General features: G+C 58.3%; 1 protein-coding gene across 4 annotated transcripts; it reads left to right on the top strand.

The window, feature by feature from the left end:
* The first annotated feature begins 5,729 nt into the window (after window positions 1-5,729).
* On the top strand, window positions 5,730-22,802 carry ZNF444 (zinc finger protein 444). Of its 4 annotated transcripts, none has more exons than XM_042917758.1 (4): window positions 5,730-5,882; window positions 10,106-10,447; window positions 20,080-20,164; window positions 21,723-22,802. In XM_042917758.1, exons 1-4 carry the CDS (start codon window positions 5,871-5,873, stop codon window positions 22,307-22,309), a joined length of 1,026 nt encoding a protein of 341 aa, XP_042773692.1. In that variant the 5' UTR covers window positions 5,730-5,870; the 3' UTR covers window positions 22,310-22,802. The 4 variants fall into 4 exon arrangements, with proteins under 4 accessions (XP_042773692.1, XP_042773693.1, XP_042773694.1 ...); XM_042917759.1 differs by having other exon boundaries at window positions 5,731-5,920; XM_042917760.1 differs by lacking the exon at window positions 5,730-5,882 and adding an exon at window positions 6,247-6,322.
* The last annotated feature ends 445 nt before the right edge of the window (window positions 22,803-23,247 follow it).

The raw sequence follows: 23,247 nt of genomic DNA, 5'->3' as shown, positions 1-23,247 counted from the left end.
AACACTAATATATATATATATATATATATATATATATGTATATATATATATATATATATGATCTTATTGTTTAAAAAGGAACATATGTTATGACCTCCTATGTTCATTTCAAGGGAAACCTAATTTGACATCTACAAAATGTCATGAGAAAATTAACAAGAGGCGGTAAGTGGTTTCGGTTGGTGTAAACAAACTGTAAAACCTGTTCACTTTCCTCTTCTGGCAGCGAATTGTTCTCCGAGCTGTAAATGTTCAGCATACGTTCTAAGTGGGTGTAAGGGTAGGAGAGACAGTCCTCGCTGCTGCAGGATTCACGTTTAACATAATGGTGTGTTTATCTCAGGCAGTTTTTCCTGGTGTTATCCCAGGACGTTGGATGTTCGGAGTTGCTGATTCCACATCTGATCTCACATCTTTCTAGAGCTAGAGGAGGGGTGGCATCCCGTCTCTGTAAAGATGAAGGGCGCTGCCCTGGACTCAGACTGCCCAGGCGGGCATAATCATCAGCCCTCCCTCCCGAGTCTGCCCAGAGTGGTGGAGGGAGCCTTTTAATTTCTGCAGGCCTCTGTGGAAGGCCCTGAACGGCACGTGAGGGCCTCAGCATCCCAGACTCAGTGTCACCGGGGAAAGGCCAGTTCACACAGCCACCTGAATCTCATATTTCTACAAGAATGTTATTTTATTTTATTTTATTTTTTTTAAATTTTTTTTTTTCAACGTTTATTTATTTTTGGGACAGAGAGAGACAGAGCATGAACGGGGGAGGGACAGAGAGAGAGGGAGACACAGAATCGGAAACAGGCTCCAGGCTCTGAGCCATCAGCCCAGAGCCTGACGCGGGGCTCGAACTCACGGACCGTGAGATCGTGACCTGGCTGAAGTCGGACGCTTAACCGACTGCGCCACCCAGGCGCCCCTTATTTTATTTTTTAAATGCTTATTTTTTTTAATTTTTAATGATTTATTTTTGACTGAGAGAGAGAGAGAGAGAGAGAACGAGCAGGGAAGGGGCAGAGAGAGAGGGAGACACAGAATCCGAAGCAGGCTCCAGGCTCTGAGCCATCAGCACAGAGTCCCACGTGGGACTTAAACTCTTAAACCCCGAGATCATGACCTGAGCCAAAGTCAGACGTTTAACTGACTGAGCCACCCAGATGCCCCTAATGTTTATTCATGTTTGAAAGAGAGAGAGAGAGAGCACAAGCAGGGCGGCAGGGGCGAGGGGGGGGGGTGCACAGAGAGAGAGGGAGACACAGAATCTGAAGCAGGCTCCAGGTTCTGAGCTGTCAGCACAGAGCCTGACGCAGGGCTCGAACTCATGAACTGTGAGATCATGACCTGGGCTGAAGTTGGATGCCCAGCCGACTGAGCATGAAATGTTTATTTATTGTTGGCGGAGAGGGGGGCGGGCAGAGCATGAGTGGAGGAGGGGCAGAGAGAGAGGGAGACACAGAATTCAAAGCAGGCTCCAGGCTCTGAGCTGTCAGCACAGAGCCTGATGTGGGGCTTGAACTCATAAACTGTGAGATACGACCTGAGCTGACGTCAGACACTCAATGGACTGAGCCACCCAGGTGCCCCAAGAATGCTATTTTAAAACCTGGTTGGAATTCTGTCTTGAAAAATGAAACTAAAAATTATTAAAAAAAAAAAATCGTCGATCCTCATTATATCTGGATTCTGTACCCGAGAATTTGCCTACTTGCTGAAATTCGTTACCCCCCACATCAGTGCGTGTTAGACACCAGCCCTGCTGACAGACTGATCTTGGACTTCCAGCCTCCAGAACTTGGAGAAAATTAATCTGTGCTGTTTAAGCCACCAGGTCTGAGGTGCTTTATTATGGCAGCTCAAGCAGAAATCGCGAATGACCCACATCACCGGGAACCAACCCTTCCCTGCACTAACCTTACAGCCTCCAGGACAAACACAGGGGAACCCACTCTGCGCGTTGCCCCTACTTCTTGATGCCATCCAACAGACCTGGTCCCCACTTCCCTGATCCTGGATCCTTGGAACCAAACGCTTTCAGGAGATTCCACCTCTGAGAAGCTGGGCAGATGTGTGGACGTAGAGCCGGGGAGAACTTGCCAGGGAATCCTCTGTGTTTGCAGGGTAAGGTCTGCCTGACTCCCTCGTGCTGTCGGCCCCGCTCACCGTCTGTGTTTCTAGGCTCTCGTGGCCAGTGGAACATCTGGGTCGCACGAAGGACCTGGAACAGAAGAGCAGGCTCCCCACACCCACTGCTGGTTGTGGGATTTGGCTCTCTTGCTGTGTCTCTTGGGGAAGCCTCACTCATCCCAACTGTAAAATGGGCTGATGCTTTGATCTGCTGTGAAGCCTCACCGAGAGCGCGTAGGGTGGAATAATATAATAGGCAGTGTGTGCCCATCATTAAGCAATTCATTCATAATTTAACTATTCATTCCCGGGTGTTTCCTGAGGCCCGGCGACCATGACTCACACTCGCCATCCAGCCCCCAGGAGCCCTTGTTGTGCGGCACAGACCAATCATCCTTCATCCATTTATCCAATAAACACCTGAGCCTCTGGGTGCAGGGGCTGGGCACCCTGAGATGAACCAAATCCCCTCCCCACCCCGGAGGATCTCCCTGCTTTAAAGCCCCATACAAAAGAGAAAACGTTAATTATTATTTTGAGTAATAATTATAGCGGTGCTACAAAGGAGCCTAGAAGCTTTGGGAGGATTATGGGCCAAATTTCCTGCCAAAGGAATTTTTGCCCTCAGGTGTGGGAAGTAAGGGAAGAAACACTTTCCCTCAATCCTTATTTACTGGTTCACAGGCAGGCCCCAAGTTGATTTGCTCGCTGGAGGAGGAGAGGCAGGGCAGTTACAAAAAAAAAAAAAAAAGTCCAAGGCTGAGATGGAGAGCAAAGGGGCCCTGTGGAAGTTCAGATGAGGTGCTTCGTCCAGATTTATTGGGGGTGGGGGTAGTCTGGGAAGGCTTCCTGGAGGAGGCAGCATCTGAACAGGTAACTCACTGAGAGATGTATGATGTTACCAGGTGAAGAGGTGGAAGAAGGACATCCAGGGAGTCGTCCCTTCCAATGCTCACCAGTATTTGTGGTGCCCTCCAGTGCTAGAGAAACAGCACTGTGTGGACATTGCACAGGTCACTGAGGTGGTGTTACGTGAATGGCTGCTTAATTTGTGAGGCCCAGGGCAGAATGAAAATGCACAGCCACGTATTTATTTTTTTTTTTTAAATTTTTTTTTTTCAACGTTTTTTATTTATTTTTGGGACAGAGAGAGACAGAGCATGAACGGGGGAGGGGCAGAGAGAGAGGGAGACACACAGAATTGGAAACAGGCTCCAGGCTCCGAGCCATCAGCCCAGAGCCTGACGCGGGGCTCGAACTCACAGACTGCGAGATCGTGACCTGGCTGAAGTCGGACGCTTAACCGACTGCGCCACCCAGGCGCCCCGCACAGCCACGTATTTAAATGAAGGGGTTGGGGCGCTTGGGTGGCTCAGCACCAGACACTGTCAGCACAGAGCCCAACACAGGGCCCAAACCCACAAACTGTGAGATCATGACCTCAGCCGAAGTCTGACGCTTAACGGACTGAGCCACCTAGGCGCCCCAAGAATTTGCATTTCTAACAAGCCCCAGGTGATGCTCTGTAGCTGGTCTGAGACCCGACTTTGAGAACCCTTCTGTTAGAGGAGGGTTAGGCCAATGTGGCAGCAACAGTGGTCGTGAATGAAGGAAAGTGGTGTTGGGCTGAGGGCCGGGCTGAACCTTGTATCCTACCTACAAGTACCTGGCCAGGTGGGAAGAGGTGGCCGAATCCTCCTCTTGACATACTTGTGGGACCCATGCCCTGGCTCAGGCCCACTGTCCTTCAAGGGCACTCTTTTCGGATTTGCACCAAGGCACCATATAAGTTAGAGTAATTCTGGATCTGAAGGGGTCTGATTATACGGGACTTGGCAGGCCAGAATCAAGAGTTTGCAATGGAGACTTTTAAGCAAAAGTCCTGTTTAAAAGCCAAACAGTCCTGACGTGTTCCTGTTTAAGATTTAAGAGCCCTGTGATAAGGGGGAAAACAAAATGTGATATAATGAAGTATTAACCAGTCTTAAAAAGGAAGGAAATTCTGGCAGATGCCACATCATGGATGAACCCTGAGGACGTTATGTTACATGAAATAAGTCAGTCACAAGGACACAAATACTGTATGATTCCACTCCTATGGGGCACCAGGGGCTGGTGTGTGTATGTGGGGGGGGGGGGGGGGTGGATAGGGAGAATGGGGAGTCGTTTACTGGACACACTTTCAGTTTTGCAAGAGGAAAAGAGTCCTGGATATGGATGGTAATGATAGTTGCACAACAATGTGAATGTACTCAATGCCACCGAAATGTGCACTTGAATGTGGTTAAAATGGCAAATTTTATGTGTTTTCTTACACACAAAAATGATCGCTCTGGCTGCCGTGTGAAGGGACTGGGTGGGGTGCAACAGTGGGAGGAGGCCAGGTGACAGCTGTGGAAGGAGAGAAATGGACAACTGTGACCACCTTGAAGGCAGGGCCAAAGGCGACCCTTCCATGGCTGGCCTGGACATTTGGGTGGACAAAGGATTCATTCTGTAAGACGGTGAGGAGGAGGGAAGATGTGTGTCCTTGCGAGGCGGGGGTGCAAAAACTTCTACCGCCCCTCCCCCCCCCCCCACCGGATGGGGGATGTCAACTGGGCAATCAGATGAGAGTGGGATCAGCAAGTTCCTGGGGGCATAAGCAGGCCCTAGTGGCTGGAACACAAGAAGCAAGAGTGAAGAGGGGGCAGAGGGCTGGGCCGGGGGATGGTGGGCCACAAAGAGGGCGATGGTTTTCACCGGTCTTGGGCAACAAGTTCTGATCCAGCCACTGACCACTTGTGAAACCCGGGGGGAAAGTTACTGTTCGAGGTAGGGGATGGCGTCTGGCTCTGGCCCCCGGGCCCCCAAGGCTCGTGTGAGCGTCCCCAGGCCTGGATCCGTCTGGATACGAAGCTTCGACCCATCTCTTAAGATTTCCTCCCGCTCCAAGAACCACTTTTTCTTCCGGTTCCGAGATGGGGAAACTGAGGCAGTTGCCCTATCCGATGGGGGCACGCCATGGACGTGTGGCAGGAAGCCTCCTCTCCCGACTCACGCAGGAGAGGACACTGAAGTCTGAAGCACTGAGGCTTGCGCCAGAGGAGCCGAACCAGAGGGCCCAGGGCGCCCCCGGGCCGAGCACGTCTACCTCCAACCTGGTCAGCGCCGCCGGGTACTATAGGGGAGGAAACGCGACCCATTGTCAAGGAGACAACCCGCAGGCCAGACAGGCGCAGAACTCTGGCGGGGCCCCTCCTCTCTTATCGCCCAGATCGCCAGAGGATTTCACTCCCGAGCTCCCAGCACAAAACCTCGCCCCACTCAGGACAGCGCCGCCAACGCTCCTCCCTTTCCCTCCCACCGCCTCCCCCGTCGGCACGTCTTCGCCTGCACGGGCTCGCGCGCGAGCCAATGGGAGGCCCTATGTACATTCTGGGAAATGTAGTCCAAAGCCCGGCGCGCTGAGAGGCCTTGTTTGCGAGGGCTGATAGGCCGCTGGCGGTGCTCAGTGCACCTTGGGAAGTGTAGTTCTGGTGCCGTTAGAGCCATTCGGAGACAGGCGTGCGAGGGACGCCACGGCGAGGGGCCAACGGGACGCGTCCCTTGCCGCGATGCTTCCTGGGAAGTGTAGTTCTGGATGAGGCCTGTAAGGCGGTGGTGTGGGCTGGAACGGACTACTCGGTCTCGGAGAGTTGGGGGAGGGGGGGACGGATGAGTTGGCGCAAAGCCTGCCGGGGCATGGAGTCCCCGTGAGCTTTGTGCGCATGTGCGAAGAGGTGAGGGGGGCTTGGGGGGCCTCGTCTGGGAGAGTGAGGTGAGCGAGGGGGGAAGGGGGGCTGGGAGGGGTGGTTGGACGCGCTTTGGGGAGAGGGGGGCTGGAGGCCGGAGGAGGGAGGGATGGGGAGCGGGGGGGCGGAGGGGAGAAGACGGGGAGCGAGTAAAGCGGGAGGTGGGCGAGGGGGATGGGAGAGGGCACGGGGGGGGAGGGGCTGGGGGAGGGCCGGGAAGTGGGAGGGGGCTGTGGCCCCTGGAGGTGGGGAACGCAGAGGCAAGTGAGCCGCCGAGGGAGGGGGGAGGGGCCGGGAAGGGGGAGGGTCCCCCCAGGGGTGGGGCCGGGGGCTCGGGGGCCCGCCCCTCTGGAGGGGTGCAGGTGGTTCATTTTGCCTCGACCTCGAGCGCGCGCGCTCCCAGGAGTTCTGCGAGTCCCCGGGACAAGGTGGGTCCCCTCGCTGCGCTCCCTGTGGACTGGAGCGCCCACCTCTGTGGCCGTGCTCAGGGGAGGAAGTTGGTTAGTGGGTGCAAGATGCCTCGAGGCTGCGTTTGCCGCTGTTGCCACCTGAAACTGCCCCTTCTCGCTCCCCTCCAGTCGCCCTCTTGCGTCTCCTGTTCCCGTTTAGAGTTGGATTTTAATGCGTGTTTGGTTAATAGCGGTGCCCCCTAGCACTCCACAAAGTAGCAGGAATTTCAGCTCTGACTCCAGTTGAGGACTTGCATAGAGCCTAGTGCTATTCTCAGCGTCTTTGTTGTCCTTGTATCTTGAATTCCTCCTGCGGTCTGGGATTGGTTTGATTTTTCTCCCCATTGTACAGCCCGGGCTGTGGAGAGTCCGTGTAAAAGGTGCTGTTGTATCTCGTCCAAGGACAGATGGCTGGTAGGTGGCCGAACTGGGATTTGCTGCAGGGCCCTTGTGCTCTGAGTAAATATTTGTCCAGTGGACCCGTGGCTCTCCACCGGGGTCGAGTTTGCCTCCCAGGGACATGTGGCAATATCTGGAAACATTTCTGGTTGTCGCAGTTGGGGAGATAGCCACTGGCATCTGGGGGAAGAGGCCAGGGATGTCGATAAACACGTTACGTGGGGCGACTGCCACAACGTGGAATTATCTGGCCCCGGATATGACTGGTGCTGAGGTCTGGAAACCCTCAAGTGTACTAGGAGCTGGGCCGCTTCTAGTTCAGGTTCCCAGCAACCCCTGTGGGGAAGAAGCTGTTACACGAGTCCTGTGTCCCAGGTGCAGAAGTGAAGCCCACGTGTCCAAGGTCACACAGTGGGGCACGCAGCCAAGGTCCAGAGCCCATCTTTTCAGCATTCAGCTAGCCAAACGTGCTGTGCAGAGGTGCTGGGACTCTGGAGTCAGAACGGTTCCAGGTTTGAAAACTGCCTCTAAGTGTTCATTTCTCCTGCTCACCATGGTACCCAGCTCACAGGGCTGTTGGGATGGTGGGGTGGGGGCAGTGTGAGACAGAGGCCACTCAGTGGCTGTCTCCCAAGGCCTCCAGGGTGCCTGGTCGGGCGGGACGATACTCCTTGGACACAGACAACAGTGTCACAGATGCTTTTGTAGCGGTGGCAGGAGGCACTGGACCCTCAGTGGGTGGTAAGGATTGGTTTACAGGGTGGCATGAACTTGCTTAGCACTTAGTATGTGCTTTCTCAGGGTGGTGACCCCGGGACCCAGAGAAGGGTCCCGCTGGCCCCGCTGTGAGAAACTCAGCGTGGACAGCTGTGGGAACGTGGCTACCCATGACCCATGACTGCAGGGCCCTGCCACTTGGTGCCGGGGCCTGGCTCCCTCAGGTCAGATTCCACTCCCTTTGGGGGTGGGGGGGAGGGTGTTTGTCACAGTACAGAAGGCTTCTGTGCATCCTTCGAGACTCAGCTCTGGCCCAGGTGTTCTGGAAACCCTACCCTACCTCTCCCAGGCCCAGTCAGTGCTTAGATGGAGGGACGGGTAGGCAGGAGGTGGTCCTGCAGAGCCTGAGCTCTGCCCCTTACTAGCTGAGTAACTTCACTCTCTCCACTTGTGAAACGGGGGCCATAATACTCCTTTCAGAGGAAAGATCATCCTGTACATTTCCTTTGAGTGCCAGCCAGCATGCTGGGCTCTCCTGGGCTCTCTTGCTCTCAACTCTTGTGAGGGAAAACAGCATACAAACACGACAGCCCATCTTGTTAAACGCTAAAAGGGAATTGCTAAAGGGAAAGGTAACTGCAGGGAATGGTGTGTGGATGGTGTGCAAATCGGATGATTTGAGGAGACTCTCCAATGGGGGGAGGGAATCACATGGAGGCCTCAAATATGAGAAGGAGCCGGCCGAGCAAGGGTTAGGAAGGAGAAAATAGGTACAAAGGCCCTGGGATAGGACTTGCCTTAGGTCCAAGAAGATAATCAGGGAGGCAGTGTGGCTGAGTATGGAGAGCCAGGGATAGAAGGAAGAAATCAGAAAAGTAGGCGAGGAAGCAGTCAGCAGGTTTGGAGCGGGGAAGTGTCACAACGTGATTTCTATTAAGGAAAAAACCCCTTCCTGAGTGTTGTGGTGATTTGCAACTAGAGCGACACTCTCAGGAGCAGGGAGATGCTGCGGGGGCTGTGACAGCCGACCCAGCAATGAGATGATGCCTGTGGTCGGTGGTGTAGTGGTTAAGCGTCAGGGCTTTGCACTCAGGCTATCCAGGGGACTACCTCAGCTCAGCCGCTCACAGCCCGTGTCCATGCAGCCTCTGAAGACCCCACGGCACACCCAGAGAACGGGAGTAAAACGGGCAGTGTCTTTTGTGATGAAATCCTTCTGACCTGCCAAGACCCAGGGGTCCCTGGACCAGGCGAGGACCTCTCTCCCTAGCCGGGGTCTCTCGGCCTTGGCACTGGACCATTCTGTGCCATGGGGCTCTCCTGTGTGCTCTAGGACACCTAGCAGCATCCCTGGCCTCTGCCTGCTGGACGCCAGAGGCACTGTTCCCCTCCCCCATCCAACAGTGAAAACTCTCCAGACATTTCCAGCTGTTTCCCGGGGTCACGTCTGGGTTCCCTCCCTCAGGAAGGGGAAAGCGGAAGTAGGGGCACATGGCTTCCTCGGGGGTGGGGGACCACACAGAGGAGAAGGGGACGATGGACATGGGTGAACTCCTGCAGTCTGCCACGTTTCCCACGTCCCTGGACGTGCTTGGGGGCCATCCGTGTATTCCTCCGCTCCATCACTGGCTGGAGGCTTTAACAGCAGACATCTGTCTGTCTCGGTTCTGGGGCCAGAGTCCAAGGTCAGGTGCCGGCAGATTGGGTGTCTGGGGAGAACCCTCTTCCTGACTGCGGACGGCAGCCTGGTTTTGTTCTCACAGGGCAGGTGGTGGGGATTTCTCTCCCGCCAAGGCCACCGATCCTGTTGGATGTGGACCTCATCCTCGTGACTTCCTGTCTTTCCCCAGTCGTATTGAGGTGTGATTGACGCGCAAGGTGGTGATGCGATGACGTGTGTAGACGTTGCGACGCGCTCGCCACAGTCGGTTCTGCTGACGTCCGTCACCTCTCGTTGGCTGACTTGTTTCTTGTGACGAGAACTCTGGGGATCGCGGCTCTCACGGCTTCTAGCAGGCGGCACAGTCACCGCACACATTAGACCCCCCCACGACTGACCCATCCTCTAACGAAGCTCGCACCTTCCACCAGCTTCAGCCGGCATTGGTGGCCTCCTCGTCACCTCCCCACATCCCACATCCGGATGTTGTGCTGGGGTTAGAGCTTCAGCGTGACGATTTGGGGGTGGCTTTGCAGTAGGCGTCCCGAAGCAGCTGCCGTTGGGGACGCTGGGGATGGTGGGGTTTGTGCGTCATGCAGGTGAGCCGTTATGATGACGGTGGCGCTCTCGATGGTGCCCCGCTCTGCTCACTTGAACTGGGGGGAAGAGACCGCGGTGCCCACGGTCACCCCGCAGGGAGGGCGGAGCCAGGGTCTGAGCGCGTTGTGTCCCAGGACCGGGACCCGAATGTCCATTCCTTGGGCACCTGTTGTGTGCAGGGCACTGGGCGCCACAGCCCCCAGGCACCTTCCCCCGCAGGCCCTCCGCCGAGCAAGATAGGGGAGACTGAGGCACAGAGAGACGCCGCCCCTCGCTGCAGGTCACTGGGCTCCTGGGGGTGCCCCCCTCACGGCGACGGTGGGAGGAGGCGGCGGTTTCTAGCATCGCGGGCCCAGCTCTCACCGCGCTCACTTCCCTCCCCACAGGCCCGCTGTCCCTGCGGGGCTCGCGACCCCATGGAGGGCCCGTGTCCCCAGCCCGTGAAGCAGGAAGGCCAGGCTGCCGAGGGCCTGGCCCTGGACTCCCCGTGGCACCGCTTCCGCCACTTCCACCTGGGAGACGCGCCGGGCCCCCGCGAGGCGCTGGGCCTGCTGCGAGCGCTGTGCCGGGACTGGCTGCGGCCCGAGGTGCACACCAAGGAGCAGATGCTGGAGCTGCTGGTGCTGGAGCAGTTCCTGAGCGCCCTGCCCGCCGACATCCAGGCCTGGGTGTGCAGCCGCCGGCCCCAGAGCGGGGAGGACGCCGTGGCCCTGCTGGAGGAGCTCTGGGTGAGCCACGGGCGGGAGGGGGAGGGGGGCTGCTCGCACGCGCGCCCTCGGCCGCCACCTCTGCGCGCGCCAGCTGGCTCAGAGACTGGCCTCCTTCCCGCCTCGCCCCTGCAGACCTACAGCCTGGCCTCCCTCCCGCCTCGCCCCTGCAGACCTACAGAAGGAGGCTGGTCTCAGCGGGTAGGAGTGACGCTTCGTGCGTCAGCAAGCCCACCAGGCCAGCACCGGGGCGGCCGGCCGTGGGGCAGAGAGAGTCCGGCGTGGAGAGCAGTGCAGGGGGGTGGTCCCTGAGACCACCCTGCCGGCGGACCCTCGTGCAGCTTTGGGGCCTCCCAGAGACCTATGTGGAGTGAGTCAGGAGGAGGACTCCGTGAAAGCCGTCTTGTTTACCGTGGTGGTGATGCTGCTCACGTTGGCAGGAGGACGAGGTTGCAGCTTCAGCAGAGGCGGGAGGCGCAAGGGCGGGGTCCGGGCAGTGGGAGGATGCAGGGGTGGGGTCTGGAGGAGCCCCACCCACAAGGAGCCTCCCACCGCCCTCTCACATGGCATGAGGGCAGCTGACTCCTCCCGGCAACATTATATGACCATGTGTGTGCAGTCTGGCCGGCTGGAGTGGGGGGTGGCTCCCTGAGCCGTGGTGGTGCCCCCAGTGCTTACTGGGGCTACAGGCATGACCCACCTCGCTCTCCAGCCCCCCTGCAGGGAGCAGGTGCAGTGTCTGAAAGTCACCGTTGTACCTCGTATTGTTGGACCCGCTGGTGTGGCCCAGGCCCCCAGGCAGGTAGGATGCCCCAGGGGCTTGGAGGTCACCTCCCGGTGGTGGTTGAGGGCAAAGGTCAGCCATCCCTTTGGGTGAGGCTGCACCCTTTAGTAAATGCAGGGGTCGCCCAACTGGCCAGTGGGCCAGCCCTGCCCCCACCCACCCTGGACCTCTCCGGACGCACAGCCCTGCCTGTCCTGCGCATTGCCGGTGGCCGCCTTCACCACAAGGGCAAGGTGAGGCAGTGGGGACACAGGCCGGGGGGCCAGCACAGCCAAGATCCTCTACTCCGGCCACTGCAGGAAAAGCCTGCCAGTCCCTGGTTCAGAGCAGCGCTGTCCAGTGAGAAGTAGGACTCAGGCCAGTTCTGGGATCCTGAGCCTTCTAGGAGCACATCGGGAGGGCCAAAGAGAGCCTTCTAGGAGCAGGTTGGGAGAGCCGAAGAGAGCCTTCTAGGAGCACATCGGGAGGGCCTAAGAGAGCCTTCTAGGAGCACATCGGGAGGGCCAAAGAGAGCCTTCTAGGAGCAGGTTGGGAGAGCGGAAGAGAGCCTTCTAGGAGCACATCGGGAGGGCCAAAGAGAGCCTTCTAGGAGCACATCGGGAGGGCCAAAGAGAGCCTTCTAGGAGCAGGTTGGGAGAGCTGAAGAGAGCCTTCTAGGAGCACGTTGGGGGGGCCCAAGAGAGCCTTCTAGGAGCACATCGGGAGGGCCTAAGAGAGCCTTCTAGGAGCACATCGGGAGGGCCAAAGAGAGCCTTCTAGGAGCAGGTTGGGAGAGCGGAAGAGAGCCTTCTAGGAGCACGTCGGGAGGGCCAAAGAGAGCCTTCTAGGAGCACATCGGGAGGGCCAAAGAGAGCCTTCTAGGAGCAGGTTGGGAGAGCTGAAGAGAGCCTTCTAGGAGCACGTTGGGGGGGCCCAAGAGAGCCTTCTAGGAGCACATCGGGAGGGCCTAAGAGAGCCTTCTAGGAGCACATCGGGAGGGCCAAAGAGAGCCTTCTAGGAGCAGGTTGGGAGAGCGGAAGAGAGCCTTCTAGGAGCACGTCGGGAGGGCCAAAGAGAGCCTTCTAGGAGCACGTCGGGAGGGCCAAAGAGAGCCTTCTAGGAGCAGGTTGGGAGAGCTGAAGAGAGCCTTCTAGGAGCACGTTGGGGGGGCCCAAGAGAGCCTTCTAGGAGCACATCGGGAGGGCCTAAGAGAGCCTTCTAGGAGCACATCGGGAGGGCCAAAGAGAGCCTTCTAGGAGCAGGTTGGGAGAGCGGAAGAGAGCCTTCTAGGAGCACGTCGGGAGGGCCAAAGAGAGCCTTCTAGGAGCACATCGGGAGGGCCAAAGAGAGCCTTCTAGGAGCAGGTTGGGAGAGCTGAAGAGAGCCTTCTAGGAGCACGTTGGGGGGGCCAAAGAGAGCCTTCTAGGAGCAGGTTGGGAGGGCCAAAGAGAGCCTTCTAGGAGCACATCGGGAGGGCCAAAGAGAGCCTTCTAGGAGCACATCGGGAGGGCCTAAGAGAGCCTTCTAGGAGCACATCGGGAGGGCCTAAGAGAGCCTTCTAGGAGCAGGTTGGGAGAGCTGAAGAGAGCCTTCTAGGAGCACATCGGGAGGGCCAAAGAGAGCCTTCTAGGAGCACATCGAGAGGGCCAAAGAGAGCCTTCTAGGAGCACATCGGGAGGGCCAAAGAGAGCCTTCTAGGAGCACGTCGGGAGGGCCAGAGAGAGCCTTCTAGGAGCACATCGGGAGGGCCAGAGAGAGCCTTCTAGGAGCACATCGGGAGGGCCAAAGAGCGCCTTCTAGGAGCAGGTTGGGAGAGCTGAAGAGAGCCTTCTAGGAGCTCTTCAGGAGGGCTGAAGAGAAACCAGTCGGTTTAATCCTGGTAGGTGACTTGGTTGAGCTTAGCATAGCCAGGTTGTGACCCTCTGGGCACGTGGCACTTGGCACCTTTCCGGGTGCTCAGCAGCCACATGTGGCCGCGTGGTGCGCAGCGACCTGCCGTGCAGAGACCAGGAGGAGAGCAGCCAAGACGAGGGAGCAGCTGGGGCCCAGCCCAGGCCGGCACAGAGGCTGGCGGGTCAGAGGCTGGTGGACAGGGGGAATGAGGAGTTGGAAAGATGGCAGGATGTTGTTGCGAGCGTCTGTGGGGCACTGTCGGCTGCCAGGGACGCAGTTGTGGTCCTTTGTGTCTTCCTGCATCTCTGATACCCTGTCCACCCTTCCCTGGGACGAGCCTCACCCCTCCGTTTCCTCCCCTCAGGCGGCTTCTCTGGGTCATTGTGTCCCAGGGTTGCTTGTGTGTTTCTTCTTGCTGCCTCCGTAACAAATTCCTGCAGACCCTGTGCCTTAAAGACGATGCAGACTTACCCACTCAAGGTTCTGGAGGTCAGCGGTCTGACTCGGGTCTCGCTGGTTGAAACCAGGGTGTGGGCTGTGTTCCTTCGAGAAGGAGGCTCCGGGGGGAATCCATCCCCAGAAGGAGGCTCCAGGGTGGGGGGGATCTGTCCCCAGAAGGAGGCTGGGTGGGTGGAGGGAAGGGATCCGCCCCCAGAAGGAGGCTCCGGCGGGTGGGGGGGGTCCATTCCCAGAAGGAAGGGGGGGGATCTGTCCCCAGAAGGAGGCTCCAGGGCGGGGGGGGGGGGGGGGTGGGGATCCGTCCCCATAAGGAGGCTGGGGGCATCCGTCCCCAGAAAGAGGCCCAGGGGTGGGGATCTGTCCCCAAAAGGAGGCCCAGGGGGAGGGGGGATCCGCCCCCAGAAGCAGGCGGGGGAGTGGGGTGGAATCCATCCCCAGAAGCCCCAGAAGGAGGTCCCGGGGGAGTCCGGGGCGGGGGGGGGGGGGGTCTGCCCCCAGAAGGAGGCCCCAGGAGGGCATCCGTCTCCTGCCTCTCCCAGCTTCCGGGGTGCCCACGTGCTGTGGCTTGTGGCCTTCTTCCCCTTCCTCCGTCTGCAGAGTGCCTCACTTGACCTTTGCTTCCAAGGTCACATCCCCTCCTGACCCTCAGCTATCCCTCTTTCACACAGAACACTCCCATGATGACATGGGGCCCGTCGGGATGATCTGGGATTGTCCCCACACATCAGGATCCTTAAGTCAGTCACATCCTCAGTGTCCCAGCCCTTTTGACACGTGAAGTCACAGAGTCACGGGCTCTGGGATCAGGATCAGGGTGTGGACGTCGTCAGGGGCACTGCTGTGCCTGGCCAGAGGCAGGTGTGTGCACAAGGAAGCGGGGGGTCCTCGATTCTCGTGGAGTCGTGGTTCCCGATGACCCTCCGCTCGGAGGAGGCCTCCCCGTGTGCCCAGGTGTCTTCACCGCCCCTTCTGTGTGTTCTCTCCCGTTCTGGTAGGAGAGCAGGACTCGGGCTCAGAGCCGTCCAGGGCTCAGGGCTCTGGGGTGACGCCATTTTACGTGATCGCGCTGAATTGTCCACAGTGTCCCTGTGATGCCCTTGCCCCACTTCTGGTGTGACTCGCGACCATTTAGGTGAAAGGTGTGGACAGTGGTTATCGCTAGGGTGTTAGGCCATTGCGGTGACGCTGTGGGAGGTGCAGGGAGAGCTGGCATCTGGGAAACGCCCCCAGGACTAGCGCTGCTCTGGTCTGTGGGTCCGTGCCCATCCTCGGCGGAGCCTGCCGGGACGAGTTGTGTGTGCTCGGGCGTCCGGCTGTGTCTCCAGACCTGGCCGCTCATTAGAGCACGTGGAAGCTTCAAGAAACACTCTTGGAGGGTCTCACGCTCAGGTGCTGAATCGGTTGTGACAGTGCGAGGGGCTGTGGCTTTGGCTGTGTGTTTCTTTTCTTTTTTTTTTAACGTTTATTTATTCTTGAGACAGAGAGAGACAGAGCATAAATGGGGGAGGGTCAGAGAGAGAGGGAAGCACAGAATCCGAAACAGGCTCCAGGCTCTGAGCTGTCAGCACAGAGTCCGACGCGGGCCTCGAACCCACGGACCGCGAGATCGCGACCTGAGCTGAAGTCGGAGGCCTAACCGACTGAGCCACCCAGGCGCCCCTTCGCTGTGTGTTTGTAACATTTCCAGGGGGCATATGGTTCTTTCTGCTGTTAACACGCGGTGGCTAATGGTAACCACAGCCACAGTCAGGACACAGAGCCGTGCAGTCACCCCAGGGCCCCAAGTGCTGCCCTCACGGCCCCGTCACCCTGGGGCCCTGTGTGCCCATCACTCATTTAGCCCATCCCCCACCCACCTCCCCTCTAGCAACCCCTAGCTTGTTCTCTATATTTCAGAGTCTTTTATGGTCTGTTTCTGTTTTTATTTTATTTTCCTTCCCTTCCCATATGTTCTGTTTTTTCTTTCTTAAATTACACATATGAGTGATACCATATGTTTTTCTGTGACTTATTTCACTTAGCATAATACTCTCTAGTTCTATCCAGATAGTTGCAAATGGCAAGATTTCATTCTTTTTCATCTCCGAGTAGTATCCCATTGCGTATATACACCACATCCTCTTTATCCATTCATCCGCCGATGGACATTTGGGCTCCTTCTATAATTTGGCTTTTGTTGATAGTGCTCTGTAAACATCGGGGTGCATGTGCCCCAAGTGTGTGTAATTTTAGAACAAGTTGCCAAAATGCTTCCTGAGTGGCTTCTCACTTGGCGTCCCCGCAACCACGTACGAGACTCCACGCTTCTAAGGACTTCCCCCCCCCCTCCCCCGGTTCCAGGGGGCTGAAAGAAATCCCTACCTGGCTAAGCCAGCCTTATGGAACTCGTTACTTCTTTATGGTTTGTCTGATGGCCAGAACATAGACTCTAGGGCACAGGGGCCTTTGTCTCGTTCACCAGTGCTTCCCTGCTTTCAGTAGTGCCTGGTGCATAGTAGGTGCTCCAAAAAGTGCTTGCCAGCAAGTGGATGAGTAGCCTCCCCGGCCTCCCTCGTCTGTCCTGGGAGAGATTTGACATGGGCAGCGGTGTGAGGTCTCCTGTCACCTCTGTTGAGGGAGAGCCTGGTCTATTCTGCAGGTGATGGGGAGGTGGATGGGGCTGGACCGACTTGCCTGCTGTCAGTCACCCGAGTCCGGTCCAGGCACACCGTAGCCAAGGGGCTGGGCGTCTGCCAGCCCAGGAAGCCCGGAGGAAAGCTGGTGGGCGGGCAGGAGCGGGGAGGATCCCAGCTATGATCAGCACAACAGGAAACACCCGCCAGTCTGTGCCTCAGAGGTCAGCACTCAGGGGAGTCCTGAGGCTTCAGAGAAGAGAGCACAGGTCCACTGTCAGATGTGAAAGCCAAGGTCGGCAGATGGACCTGTGGGGCTGGCAGGAAGGTGAGGGGGCGTCGTGGCCGTGGCTCAGGGTGGCTGGCGGGGCTCACCGAGGCGACGCATCTGAGTGCTTAGCAGGACTTGGGCCAGACCCCAAACCTGTGCGAGACGGACGTCCCGCCTTCTTGCTGTGGCCTGCAGGGCCCGTGGCCCTCACCCCCGCCCTTTGCCCTGTAGAGCTCAAGTAAGTACACGAACGAGCGCCAGGATGGGAAGTGTGGACGTGCACCCCGGGGTCCTGACTGCCAGGCGGCTCAGTGCACAGCCCTCAGGGGTTCCCCCAAGGATGCCCTCGCTGTGACACCACCTGCAAGTCTGGGGATCCCCAGGACCAGCCTGGGTTCCGTAATTCCTGAGAAGGACTCAGGACTTCAGATTCGTTTCAGCGAAGGACGTGGAGTCCAGTTAGCAAAGGCGAGAGGCCCGCGGGCGGGGCCCGTGAAGCTCCTCGCCCAGGGGCGCCGTGTGGACAACGCCTGCTCGTGCCAACCCGGGAGGCTCCCCAGACTGCCATCCACGGTTTTTATTGGGGGTCAGCCGTATAGACACAGCTGACCACCTCATGGCTCCTCCTCATCTCCACCTCTCTGGAGGCTACAAGTCCCCGTAAATCCCATTGTCAGCACGGCCTCCCTGTCTCTGCATGCGGCCCTGGGGCCTCAGTATCCTCTGTCACAGATGAAGGTGTGAGTCCCACAGAGGCCAAGCAACCTGCCTGAGGCCACATGGCCAGTTAGGGGGCAGTGGGAGGAAAAGAACCCGCAGGCCCTCGCTCTAGATTCTGCTCTGACCCCTGCTGTACCCCGGATACTGAGCCCCTGACGCCTGGCCCAGGGCGTCAGCCTTATCCCCACTGCCAGTCTGCCTGGGTATCTTCTTGTGGACGGTGCTCGGTCTCCGCACGGTCTAGCATCCGCTGTCTGGGAGCCCAGAGCAGAGCCGCAGGACATCCGTAGGGTCCTCCAGAGGAAGCAAGGGCGTTCAGCCTGTGCGGGCCCCAGAACCGCCAGGGGGGCCTGCTGGCAGTGCTGACCCGGCAGCAGTGGAGGCCAGTGAGGGCGGGCACCTCCGCAGGAGCCCCGCTGGGGGCCAGGGAGCAGGTGGTACCCCAGATTGTGCCCTCGGACTCGGGGAGACCGAGTGCACCTCAGCCCCTGTGCACCGACCCTGGAGGGGCAGGAACTTGCTCGGGGTCCCACGAGTGGGTGTGTGGCTGGAGGCACCTAGGGACGTAGTCGGTCACGGGCCAAACCCTGACCCCACGCTTCGGTTCCCCCTTATGTCAGAACATCCCCTTTTAGGAAACCCTCCTTCATCAGAGCGAAGGCAGACGGTTTTGCCCTTTGATACGTCCGTTGTTCACTCGCTTGGCGTGGTGTCTGCAGTTCCCGTGATGGTTAGACACGGGGCCGCCCTGTGAGCCACCAGTGCCCCTCCTGGGAGTCGTCCACACGGAACTCGTCCCTTCTGTGAGGTCAACAATGGCAGGACAGCGGCATCTGTGACAGCCAGAAAGCGGAAACGACCCCTGTGGGGACCCACCGAACAGATAAACACATGTGGTCCAGCTTCACAATGGAGCGATACTCAGCCACGCGCAGTGGAAGCAGCCATGCAGCTGGGGCGACCGTCACACACACAACGTGGGAAAGGGAAGAAGTCGGTCGAAAGGGACCGTGTGTGGCAAGATTCCATTAATGCGGCATCCAGAACATTCCGAAAACTTTCCCAGCTCCTTCTACGGGGCCAGCATTACCTTGACATGCAAAACCAAAGAGCTTACAAGATAAGAAAACTGTGGGCCAGTATCCCCAATCTCAAAATAATTATATTTCAGGAACCGCCCACTCCCCCCCACCCCAGAAAAGTACCTAATTATCGTGTGGTTCTGTGTCAAGTTCTAGAACGTGAAAACTGCCTGGTAGCGGTGAGAAGCATACCAGCAGGTGCTGAGGCGTAATGGGGAGGAGGTGGAGAGATCACAGACGTGCACAAGGAGACTTTCAGGGGCTGCTAGATGTGTCTGCCATTCTGATTGTGATGGTGGTTTCACGCGTGTATACGTGTTGAAACTCACTTGATCGTATGCTTTAAACGTGTGCATTTATTGTACGTCTGTTCTGTCTCAGTAAAGCTGTTGTGAAGTGCGGTGTGCTGGGGACCAGGGTAGGGCCTGTTCCCAAGTCACACAGGGTCCTAAGCCTGCGTGTAATGGCAGGGATGTGGGCTCCGCCAGGTCCTGAAGGACATGTAGAAGGTAGACAGGGGAAAGGGGACGAAGAGTGGGTTCCAGGCAGAGAACAGAATGAGGAGTAGAGGTTTGAGAGAGCCTGGCACACTCGGGGCGCTGTAAGCGTTCTACTGTGGGGCTCCAGGCAGGACCCTGGTGAGAGGCGGGGCCGGGCGCGTGGGCCTCGTGGGCCACAGTAGCAGCAAGCAGCGGGATGGCACGTGCAGTACCATGACACCCTGAGCTGCACCAGTGGCCGGGAACCAGTTCAGTCTGCCGGAGCAGAAAGGCGACCACGCAAAGTATTCATCCTGCCACCACCAGGCAACGTAGGCGTCACAGATTCCAAACCACGCACGTTTGAGAAAGGCTTCAGAAGCTTCCTGAAGACTCTTCTTGCTAGGTGAGAGAATTTTAGGCATTACTAGGGCACCTGGGTGTCTCAGTCAGTGAAGCAGCCGGCTCTTGGTTTTGGCCCAGGTCGTGATCTCACGGTTGGTGTGTTTGAGCCCCACGTCAGGCTCCGTGTTGACACTGGCGCCTGCTTGGAATTCTTTCTCTCCCTCTCTCTTTCTCCCCCTCCCCCGCTTGCTCTCTCACTCTCTGTGTTTCTCTCTGAAAATAAACTTAAAAAAAAAAAAAAAGATTTTAGGCATTGCTGACTTCCATCCTAAACGTTACACTTGAAAGAAGTAAAACGTGAGAGGTAGGGTTGGATGTGTGGAACTCAGTAGTCAACTGCATCAGCACCAGGATTCTGATCTGTTCCTTGGGGGGCAAGGGCTTGAGAAACATTGACAATAGCATAAAGGAACTTAAATTAGTCTGAGACATTTTCGGTAACCTTGGTGTTCCTGGCTGGCACCATCGTGCTCAGAAGCAGTCCACCACTTGTGCTGGGAAAAAAAATCCATTTCTGAGGGAAAAAAAAAAACTTTATTTTTTTCTTGAGTTAAAGGTAGCTTATGTGTTTCTCTTGTGTATTTTGTCAAGGAGTTTGCACTTTACCCGAAGGGCAGGAAAAAGCTAAGGCAGGATTTAAAGAAGGTGCATCAGTTGTCTGTTGCTACATACAAGTCACCCCAAACTTGGCAGCTTGCAACAACAAACATTTGTTGTCCACACAGTTTCCACGGGTCAGGAATTTGGGGCACATCTGGCCCAAGTGTCTCAGGTTGTGGCTGAGGCTGGAGGGTCCACTCCCCAGATGGGTCCCTCACATGATGGCCAGCAGGAGGCCTGGTGGCCGTCTTCCCCCGGAGCTTGTGATAGGACCTGATGACTGTCTGAATGTAGCAGAGGTCACAGGGGAGAAAAGTAGAGGCTATCGCTGTGGTCTCTCAGTTCTGAGTGTCGTATCTCTCGTTTCAGGGACCAGCAATGAGGGCACCTCAGGATGTGATGGAAGGCTCTGGGGTGGCTGTCGGAAAGGAAGATGGTGTGATGATGCCTTTAGGTGAGTAGCTTACCCCCCTTTCACACTGTGCTCCCCTCTTACCCTGAAGGTGTTCTCCTCCTGCCTGCCATTCATTCGTTCAGTGAACATTCGTGGTGTCCCTGCCGTGTGCCAGGCCCTGAGCTGGGCACCAGGGCTGGAGATGGGTCAGACACGCCCCCATGGAGGGCACAGTGAGTGGGGGGTCAGGATAGCAGGTACCCGGTGACACGCACCAGCTGTTGGCGAGTGATAGGCACTGTCCTGCCAGTCTCCTGCAGCCTGCGTTGCCACATGGGAACGTGGGCACAGTACGTCTGCGGTTTTTCCTCAAGAGAAGACAGAAGTGTAGATTTCTAGGATGTTGCCTGATTTTTAAACGTTTTTTGTATTTTTAAATACACTGCCGTGCACCAAGCCCACGTCACCTTTGGCTGCCCAGCTGGCACACTCGGCTCTCCGGAAGCCGAGATCTAACAGCAGCAACCCGAGGCCAGGAGAACTCAAGCAGCTTGCCTGAAGCCACACAACAAGTCAGGGCCAGAGCCAGATAGGGATTGGGGCTTCTGCCCGATAGTAGGTGTCTCTGCACCCACTCCACAGGCTGGGGGGAGGCCAGGACAGCACGACTTGGGACCTGGTGGTTGGCGTGGAAGGGTGGGACAGGAGGACCAGACTCTTCAGTTGTGCTGGAACTGTTTTTTGTAAGTTGAGTCGTGAGCTGGAAGCTTGTGAGGCAAGTCGGATAGAAACGGGTTGCGTATCTACCTGGAACGCCATAGAGCAGTTTGAAAGCCGGGAGAAAGGAAATGAGGTTCATTCGTCCACCTGACTTACCTGCTTACTTACCCATCTGTCTGTCCACCCAGATACCCATTCGGACGCTGCCTGCTGCCCACCCCCTTCCCGGGGCAAGCAGTCAGCCTGCCCACTCACCCACTAACTTGCTCAACCAACCCCCCCATCCCCCCCACCACCCCCCACTAACCTAGCCATCTACTCCCTCCTCACCCACTGTTCACCCATCAGTCTGCCTCCCTGCTCATTCATTCATCTGTCTCCTTACTTCCCCTCCCATCCATCCCCCCACCCATCCATCCCCCCACCCATCCATCCCCCCACCCATCCATCCCCCCACCCATCCATCCCCCCACCCATCCATCCCCCCACCCATCCATCCCCCCACCCATCCATCTACACCCTGGTACTTTGGATTCATTCATCTGCCCATCTCCTCCTCCTCCGTCCACCCACCTGCTGACCTGCCTTCACCCATCAAGCCCCTCCTCTGTACACCACGAATTTCACATCCATTCACCCATCCTCCCTCATATCCATGCATCCGTGCATTCATTTGGCGATGACTCTGCGGTGTGTACCAAGCACCGTGCTGGGTACAGGGCTCCTGGGGGTGAATAAGCAGCCTGCAGTCAGCCCTTCTCCCGCCCCTTGGTTTCCAGGCATTAAGCATTCCCCACCCGCTCCAGCAGGGGGCCCTTCATCCCCGGCCTGCCCCTGCCCTCCCCGCCCCCGCCGTCTGCGGAGCCACCTGCCCTCACCCTGTGCCTCTGCCCGGCAGGAGATGCGGTCCCCGGGGCTGAGGTGCTGGCGACGGGGGACCCCCAGGCCGCGCGCCCCTACAAGCAGGAGCCCGGCAGCCCTCCGCCGGCCCCGGCGGCCCCACCTGCGCCCGGCCCGCCCGCCTTGCCGGCGGCCCCGGGCACCGCCTCCTGCCCCGAGTGCGGCAAGGCCGCCCTGAAGCCTGCGCACCTGCTGCGCCACCGGCAGAGCCACTCGGGCGAGAAGCCGCACGCCTGCCCCGAGTGCGGCAAGGCCTTCCGGCGCAAGGAGCACCTGAGGCGCCACCGCGGCACGCACCCCGGCGGCCCGGGGCCGGCCCTGCGCCCGCTGCCCGCGCGCGAGAAGCCGCACGCCTGCTGCGAGTGCGGCAAGACGTTCTACTGGCGCGAGCACCTGGTGCGCCACCGCAAGACGCACTCGGGGGCGCGGCCGTTCGCCTGCTGGCAGTGCGGCAAGGGCTTCGGGCGCCGCGAGCACGTGCTGCGCCACCAGCGCATCCACGGCCGGGCGGCGGGCGGCGCTGGCGCGGCGGCGGGCCCGGGGGGCGGGGGCGGGGGCGCGTTCCCGGCCTGGCCCCTGGGGTAGCGCCCGCCTCCCTCTGCCCTCGGTGCTGCCCGGGCCCGCAGCCCCCCTCCGGTGCCTGCGCCGGCTCCTCTGCTGGCCCGGGCTCTCACGTTGTCCTTTTGCTCTTTCTGTCCCCTCCCCACTCTCGTGTTACGGCTTCAGAGCCCTCCCAGCCCCTCCCACCCTACTCGGTGCGCCCACAGGCCCCGCCTCCCCTTCCCTCCGCACCTGCCTCCCGCCCTGGCGGGAAGGACGCCCGAGGCCCAGGAGCCCAGAAGTGGAGCCTGGATCCGGAGAAGGGCCGAAGGAGGGAGACCCCTCCCCGTCTGGGGGAGGGGGGGAGAGGACGGGAAGGGGCCAGTGGTTCCCACAGGACGGTCGGGCTCTGCTAGTTGGCTTCTTGGCCTTGCTCCTCTCTGCGGCCAGAGGCGTTTGATGGACAGATGGCTGCTCCTGGGAGGCGCCGCGGAGACAATTCGGCATATGGAGAGTAATAAAGTCATTGAGTTGTGCACCCCGCAGTCCCAGGTTCTGTTGTGGCCAGGCCCGACTTGGACCCCCACCATCGCCAGGAGGCCGTGGGCACCATTTCCTCGTCCTTGCGCCTGGAGACCAGGGGGAGGTGGGTTCCATCCGGCCCACCGAAGGGCCTGGGTGTGGCTCGCGCACTGCTCTCTTACGGAGGCCGGCCTTGGAGGAGCCTTGGAGGCTGGGGTTCTGAAGTCAGTCTGTGGCTTCCTGGCCCGTGATCTTAGATCTCACCCGCTCTGGGCTCCCGTGTTCACACCTGTAAGCAGCAGATTTAAACGGGCATTGCTAGAGTGTTAATTGTGGGAGGCCACCCATTCATGGGGACCCCCGAATACCGGTTTCAATAGGTCTGGGGTAACCCAGTTTGCGAAGAGAGGAATCCAGTCTGTTGCTGAGGATGGGGTATGAGCTCGGGGGCCATGGGTCCG

This window comes from Panthera leo, chromosome E2 (assembly GCF_018350215.1).
Source record: "Panthera leo isolate Ple1 chromosome E2, P.leo_Ple1_pat1.1, whole genome shotgun sequence".
Classification (NCBI taxonomy): Eukaryota; Metazoa; Chordata; class Mammalia; order Carnivora; family Felidae; genus Panthera; species Panthera leo.
The sequence above is the reverse complement of the archived record's forward strand: the minus strand, read 5'-3'. Positions and strand labels throughout refer to the sequence as shown.